The following is a 7,371-nucleotide window of genomic DNA, read 5'->3' as shown; positions in this document are numbered from 1 at the left end:
AGACGTCATTGCTGTATATAAACCCGACACGACGTCACCACGGCTGTATCTCGCGGATGGCGTCCGCCGCTTTTTTCATCGAGGCGGAAGATGACGTCACCGCCGTGGTGGGGGATGACGTCACCGCCGTGGTGGGGGATGACGTCACCGCAAGCGTCCCCGGCGAGGAGGAGGCGGCGGTGATGGCGACTCTGGGAGGCGCGAACGAGCGACTCCGCAGCCTTGAGGAGGTGGAGCGCGAGATCGCCAACGTGCTGCAGCACGCAGGTACCCCCCGCCGCCTTTGTCTCCCCCACCACCACCACCCCCGTCTCTCGCCACCACCACCACCCCCACCGTCTCTCGCCCGCTTTCTCCTCAAGTTGTTTCGCGCGGCGCACGTGTTGTGTTGTGTGTCGTGGTGTGTTGTGTGGTGTGGTGTCGTGCCGTGTCGTGTTGTGTGTCGTGGTGTGTGTCGTGTTGTCGTGTTGTGTCGTGGTGTGTCTTGTTGTGTCGTGTTGTGTGGTGTCGTGTCGTGTGGTGTCTTATTGTGTGTCGTGGTGTGTTGTGTTGTGTCGCGTGGTGTCGTGCCGTGTTGTGTTGTCGTGTTGTGTCGTGTGTGTGAGGGTGTAGGTTGTGGTGAGTTGTCTGGTGACTGTAACACTGCGTGTGAGTGAGGGTGTAGGTTGTAGTGAGTTGTCTGTGGTGACTGTAACACTGCGTGTGTGTGTGAGGGTGTAGGTTGTGGCGAGTTGTCTGTGGTGACTGTAACACTGCGTGTGTGTGTGTAGGTTGTGGTGAGTTGTCTGTGGTGACTGTAACACTGTGTGTGTGAGGGTGTGTAGGTTGTGGTGAGTTGTCTGTGGTGACTGTAACACTGCGTGTGTGTGTGTAGGTTGTGGTGAGTTGTCTGTGGTGACTGTAACACTGTGTGTGTGAGGGTGTAGGTTGTGGTGAGTTGTCTGGTGACTGTAACACTGCGTGTGAGTGAGGGTGTAGGTTGTAGTGAGTTGTCTGTGGTGACTGTAACACTGCGTGTGTGTGTGAGGGTGTAGGTTGTGGCGAGTTGTCTGTGGTGACTGTAACACTGCGTGTGTGTGTGTAGGTTGTGGTGAGTTGTCTGTGGTGACTGTAACACTGTGTGTGTGAGGGTGTGTAGGTTGTGGTGAGTTGTCTGTGGTGACTGTAACACTGCGTGTGTGTGTGTAGGTTGTGGTGAGTTGTCTGTGGTGACTGTAACAGTGTGTGTGTGAGGGTGTAGGTTGTGGTGAGTTGTCTGTGGTGACTGTAACACTGCGTGTGAGTGAGGGTGTACGTTGTGGCGAGTTGTCTGTGGTGACTGTAACACTGCGTGTGAGGGTGTAGGTTGTGGTGAGTTGTCTGGTGACTGTAACACTGCGTGTGTGTGAGGGTGTAGGTTGTGGTGAGTTGTCTGTGGTGACTGTAACACTGCGTGTGTGAGGGTGTAGGTTGTAGTGAGTTGTCTGTGGTGACTGTAACACTGTGAGTGTGAGGGTGTGTAGGTTGTGGTGAGTTGTCTGTGGTGACTGTAACACTGCGTGTGTGTGAGGGTGTAGGTTGTGGTGAGTTGTCTGTGGTGACTAACACTGTGTGAGGGTGTAGGTTGTGGTGAGTTGTCTGTGGTGACTGTAACACTGCGTGTGTGAGTGTGTAGGTTGTGGTGAGTTGTCTGTGGTGACTAACACTGTGTGAGGTTGTAGGTTGTGGTGAGTTGTCTGTGGTGACTGTAACACTGCGTGTGTGAGGGTGTAGGTTGTGGTGAGTTGTCTGTGGTGACTGTAACACTGTGTGTGTGTGAGTGTGTAGGTTGTAGTGAGTAGTGAGTTGTCTGTGGTGACTGTAACACTGAGTGAGTGTGAGTGTGTAGGTTGTAGTGAGTAGTGAGTTGTCTGTGGTGACTGTAACACTGAGTGTGTGTGTGAGGGTGTAGGTTGTGGTGAGTTGTCTGTGGTGACTGTAACACTGCGTGAGTGTGAGGGTGTAGGTTGTGGTGAGTTGTCTGTGGTGACTGTAACACTGCGTGTGTGTGAGGGTGTAGGTTGTGGTGAGTTGTCTGTGGTGACTGTAACACTTCGTGTGTGTGAGGGTGTAGGTTGTGGTGAGTTGTCTGTGGTGACTGTAACACTGTGTGTGTGTGTGCACGTTGCGCCATACAGGAGCTCACTAAAGCCGGTGGTGAGCTGTTACCTACCTCGCCTGGTACACCGGAGGTCATGGGTTCGATGCTGACCCCTGACGCCTGCTGCTGTATATTTGGAGTCTGCGTCTCTCTCTCTCTCTCTGCCCGGTGGTCGTGTGGATTTTCCTTGGGTTGCTCCTATGTTGCTTGTGGCGAGTTGCCCGGGGTTGCCGGAGACTCATCGCCCCACGGTTGTGTGCAGGCTGCGCCTTGCAGGAGCTCGCGAAGGACAAACCCAACGAGCGGCAGCTGGAGAAGCTGACCGCGCAGTTCCAGCAGAGTCTGCAGCGCGTGGAGGGCGAGCTCACGGGACACATCCGCTACCTGGCACAGGTGGGGGGGGGGCACCGCGGGTAGCCGGGGGGGGGGTGGGGGAAGCGTGGGGGAAGCGTGGGGGAAGCGTGGGGGAAGCGTGGGGGAAGCGTGGGGGAAGCGTGGGGGAAGCGTGGGGGAAGCGTGGGGGAAGCGTGCTGCGTGTCCGTCAGCGGACCGCGTGACGAGCCCAGCGGTTCCATTCCCGTTCACGGCCCCAACGTCGGCGACGAATAACTTGAACCGGTCCAGGGCCTCCGTTTAGGTCGACTCGGCCTTTAATCAGTGCCCGGCGCGGCGCGTAAACATCGGCGGTACTTGGGGGGGGGGGGGGGGGGGGAGAGAGACGCAGGCGGCGGAGGGACCGGTACTTCCGGTCGCACCTCCGCCAAGAGACGCAGCGGGCCCAGTCCGCTGACGTCGCCTGCCCCGGCGCGCGTCAAAGTCTACGGCGTCGGCACCCGTTGGCCTTGCGCGCCCGCAGGTGGCGACGGGGCAGCCGCACGAGGGCTCCAGCTACGGCGCCCGCAAGGACGCGCTGACGGCGCTGCACCGCGTGGAGCACGTGCGCATCAAGCTGCAGGAGCTCGCCGGGCACTGCGAGGCGGCGCTGGGACCCGCCGGATTCCCCATGTGAGGTGGCGGTGTGGGGGGGGTGGCCCTGCCCGGCCCTGCCCGGCCCTGCCCGGCCCTGCCCGGCCCTGCCCGGCCCTGCCCGGCCCTGCCCTGCCCGGCCCGGCCCTGCCCGGCCCTGCTCGGCCCGCACCATCAGAACCCGAGGAGCCCGCCGCAGTCGCTCGACAGCATCGGCCACAGTTGCTCGGCCTGGGCATTGGATTGAACTTTCACGGTGGCCGCCGGGGGGGGTTGGTAAGTGGGGCTGTGCTGACCGCCCACTCCTTGTGAGCGCAGGGCTGGGGGGTCGGTGCTGTGGCTGTGGATCGGTGCTGTGCCTGTGGATCGGTGCTGTGCCTGTGGATCAGTAAACGACGACCTGCGAGTTGTTTTTTTTGTAAGCGCCCAACTTTGTGCCAATAAAGGAAAGCTCTGGGAGCAAGTGGAGGCGTTCCGTTCCGTACTTTATTGATTCAGTGGAGGTTGGGTGGTGTTAGTGCAAGGATGGCACGGTGGCGTTCGCATGGCCCCCGGTGGGAGGAAGGTCGCTCCAGGGCGGCTGAGACAGGTGCGGTACATCGCACGAACGTACAGCGCACGAGTCCACACCGTCCACGCGACAGGCAGCTGTGAAAGTTAAGGCCGCGCGTATTTACAAACAAAACGGAACGCGAATGAGAACAGGGTGCTTGTGTGTAACAGGCGGGTCGCTCGCACACGCAGAGTGGCAGCTGCACAAACGTGACGCGCCGACGGCACGAACCGCTGGCATACAATACCCCACAGCGCTCTCCCACGGGCCAACGGCGGCGGTGCTGGTGAAGGCACGTGGCCTCGCCGGTGCCAGCGAGTGTCGAGCGGGTTGGTGAATCCATGAGCTTGTGGGCGAGGCATTGTGGGCGAGGCATTGTACGCGAGGGCAGGTGACAGCGAATGAGTGGGCAAGCGAGCTGGCGGGTGAGTCGGTGGTCACGAGGCATTGCGCGAGCGAGCGGTCATCCCCGCCCACAAACCATCTTCATTAGCACGTCACAGTCTTCATCACGAGTATAACACTGGTCAGGCAACACCGTCCTCACACGCCCTGGCACCACGCCCCTCCGTGCCAGTGTTCAGCATCTGCGGTGCCGCAACCGGCGAGTGGCACCGCTGGAAATTAGGGGGGGGGGAGGCAGCGTCATAGGGGTGCCCGGTGGCGAGGCATTACAGAGCAGCTGTGTGTGCCAAGGGGCTGCGGCTCCTCCGAGCATCACAGTGGCGCGAGTGGACGCATGGGCGTGCGAATGTGTGTGCGAGTCTGAAGGGGTGAGGCCCGGTCAACCGCGGGCAGGCGAGCAAGCGAGAGGCACGGGGCTCCAACAACGGGCGCCTCGCAAGCTAAGCAGCGTTGAGCCTGGATAGTGCTCGGGATGGGCGCCATTTGGCTGCTGTGCTCCCAGGTCCGCGGCTCTCCTTGAGCCTGGATAGTGGTGGCCCCCCACTCTGGCGCTGGTACTGCGGCCAGAATTTGTTTCGGCATTCCACGCCGAAGAGCCGGAGGCAGCCGTGCCGCCGCCGCCCGCCCCGGGTTAATACTGACGTTGCTCCCAGGGGGAATCGTGAACCCCAAGGGGTAGCGTTTGTGGCGTCTCTCGGTCCATCTGTGAAAAAGGAGCTTCACATCGCTCATTGGATTCCTCCTGCAGCCTAAATGAAGATTCTGATTGCGTAACATAGCTCCCCAAAATCACTCGCTTTGGCAAGATCACGCGCCCCCCCCCCAGACTTACGCTCCACGTGAAACGCAGCAGCGTCTTCCCGTACGTAGTGAGAGCCGTAGTCCTCCTGTCGTCGTTGCGTTTTAGCAGCGCCGCTGCCGTGTCCACGCCGAGAGAGAGCTCCAGCCGAGAGAGAGCTCCAGCCGAGAGAGAGCTCCAGCCGAGAGAGAGCCCCAGCCGAGAGAGAGCCCCAGCCGAGAGAAAGCTCCAGCCGAGAGAGAGCTCCAGCCGAGAGAGAGCCCCAGCCGAGAGAGCCCCAGCCGAGAGAGAGCTCCAGCCTAGAGAGAGCTCCAGCCGAGAGAGAGCTCCAGCCGAGAGAGAGCTCCAGCCGAGAGAGAGCCGCAGCCGAGAGAGAGCCCCAGCCGAGAGAGAGCTCCAGCCGAGAGAGAGCTCCAGCCGAGAGAGAGCTCCAGCCGAGAGAGGGCTCCAGCCGAGAGGGAGCTCCAGCCGAGAGGGAGCGTGGAGTGTCACTCTCTCTCCTCCTGCGCCTCGGCCGTTGAAGGAGCGCGGACCACAGTGGGGTCACTAATGCATCTCTGCATCTCTGTGTATCTCTGTATCTGTGTATCTCTATGCATCTCTATGTATCTCTGTGTTTACTGTGCGCTTCCTGTGGAGCATAAGGCCGCAACAAGCCCACGCCATGCCAGACGGTCTTTGTGGGGTGTCTCTATGGGTCTCTGTGTCTCTATATATGGGTCTATGCGTCTCTGTGTATCTATATATGGGTCTCTATGTATCTATATATGGGTCTCTATGGGTCTCTATGGGTCTCTGTATCTATGGGTTTACTGTGCACTCCGCAGTGCGTGATGCATGGCCACAGACGCAGAACTGTGGCTGTCATGAATGCATCTCTGTGGGTCTCTGTGTGCATCTCTATGGGTCTCTGTGTGCATGTCTGTGGGTCTCTGTGTGCATCTCTGTGCATCTCTGTGGGTCTCTGTGTGCATGTCTATGGGTCTCTGTGGGTCTCTGTGTGCATCTCTGTGTGCGTCTCTGTGGGTCTCTGTGTGTCTCTGTGGGTCTCTGTGTGCATGTCTATGGGTCTCTGTGTGCATGTCTATGGGTCTCTGTGGGTCTCTGTGTGCATCTCTGTGGGTCTCTGTGTGCATCTCTGTGTGCGTCTCTGTGGGTCTCTGTGTGTCTCTGTGGGTCTCTGTGTGCATGTCTATGGGTCTCTGTGTGCATGTCTATGGGTCTCTGTGTGTCTCTGTGTGCATCTCTGTGGGTCTCTACGTATCTCCGTGGGTCTCGTATCCTTCTTCCTGCGTTTGGCAACCATGTTGAGACGCCGGGTGCCCAATGTGGATGCCGCCGCCGCCGCCGCCGTGTCCACGCCGAGAGGGCTCCGGCAGACACACAGAGCGAGGAGTGGCGCTCTCCCCCCTCCCCCCTCCCGCGCCATGAGAATGACAGCCCCATGAGTATTTACTCCCGGTCACCGTCCCTTCTTCAAGGTCGGGCGACTCTCCTCGCAGCAGCAGCAGCAGCAGCAGAGACGCGCTTCAAACGCCTCCCTCAACTTCAAAACGGGTGCCGTTTGTCGCTGGCCGTTCAAAGTCTTTGGCCCTCGGGGGGGGGGGGGGGGGGGCTGGCGCCTCAGCAACCGACGAAACCATGGCAAATACCCACAGTGCTTTGCGCACGTGCGACGTCACTTCCCCGCCCCCGCGAGAGAGGGGAATCTCCAAACGCTGTTTGCTGTAACCGCTGTCAACAAAAGTTAAAACGCCATTCAGCCGGCGGCCTTCGCGGCGTTAGCGTTTTGATCTCCGCGTCGGGGGGGGCTCTCCTCCTTCCCCTCCGTGGTGGTGGTGGTGGTGGGCACTCCACGTTGATTATCCAGAGCCATAAGTGCAGGTCAACATCGTGTAGTGGAGGGGGGGGGTTGGGAGAAAATAAAAATAATAAAAAACCGTGAAGGCACAGCCCTGCAAATTGCCACCGCTGGCGGAAGTGGCCTGCACCAGCTGCCGGGAGACGCCTCGGGAGAGAACCCGTGGGCACCATGCTTTGCCGGGCTGCTGCTGCTGCTCCTGCTGCTCCTGCTGCTGTTGCTCCTGCTGCTGCTGCTCCTGCTGCTGTTGCTCCTGCTGCTGCTCCTGCTGCTGTTGCTGCTTCTCCTGCTGCTGCTGCTTCTCCTGCTGCTGCTGCTGCTGCTTCTCCTGCTGCTGCTGCTCCTGCTGCTCCTGCTGCTGCTGCTGCTGCTCCTGCTGCTGCTGCTGCTCCTGCTGCTGCTCCTGCTGCTGCTGCTCCTGCTGCTGCTGCTGCTCCTGCTGCTGCTTCTCCTGCTGCTGCTGCTGCTCCTGCTGCTCCTGCTGCTCCTGCTGCTGCTCCTGATCCTGCTCCTGCTGCTGCTGCTGCTGCTGCTCGTGCGGCGGATAGAGGTGCGGGCCGGGCGGGCGGGCGGGCAGGGAGGGAGATTTGAAGGAACCCGCACCGCTCCTCGCCGGGAAATAGAACCCAAGCAGCCGTGCAGCAGCAGCAGCAGCAGGAGCAGCATGG

At 60.2% G+C, this 7,371-nt stretch overlaps 1 protein-coding gene across 1 annotated transcript; it reads left to right on the top strand.

Annotated features, from left to right (window-relative positions):
- MED11 (mediator complex subunit 11) lies at positions 1-3,553 on the top strand. Its single transcript, XM_032980277.2, has 3 exons — positions 1-267; positions 2,382-2,512; positions 2,976-3,553. The coding sequence occupies exons 1-3, from the start codon at positions 57-59 to the stop codon at positions 3,126-3,128; spliced, it is 495 nt and encodes a 164-aa protein (XP_032836168.1). The 5' UTR covers positions 1-56; the 3' UTR covers positions 3,129-3,553.
- Positions 3,554-7,371: the final 3,818 nt, after the last annotated feature.

This window comes from Petromyzon marinus, chromosome 64, assembly GCF_048934315.1.
Source record: "Petromyzon marinus isolate PM22_M1 ecotype Great Lakes invasive population chromosome 64, UKy_Petmar_22M1.pri1.0, whole genome shotgun sequence".
In the NCBI taxonomy this organism is placed as follows: domain Eukaryota; kingdom Metazoa; phylum Chordata; class Hyperoartia; order Petromyzontiformes; family Petromyzontidae; genus Petromyzon; species Petromyzon marinus.
This window is presented reverse-complemented; position numbering and strand designations above follow the sequence as displayed.

Excerpts from the sequence above, each read along its gene's own strand:
- MED11 (XM_032980277.2), top strand. The coding sequence starts at position 57 with ATGGCGTCCGCCGCTTTTTTCATCGAGGCGGAAGATGACGTCACCGCC. Across the intron at positions 268-2,381 it reads CAACGTGCTGCAGCACGCAG|GCTGCGCCTTGCAGGAGCTC; the intron begins GTACCCCCCGCC and ends GGTTGTGTGCAG. Across the intron at positions 2,513-2,975 it reads ACATCCGCTACCTGGCACAG|GTGGCGACGGGGCAGCCGCA; the intron begins GTGGGGGGGGGG and ends GCGCGCCCGCAG.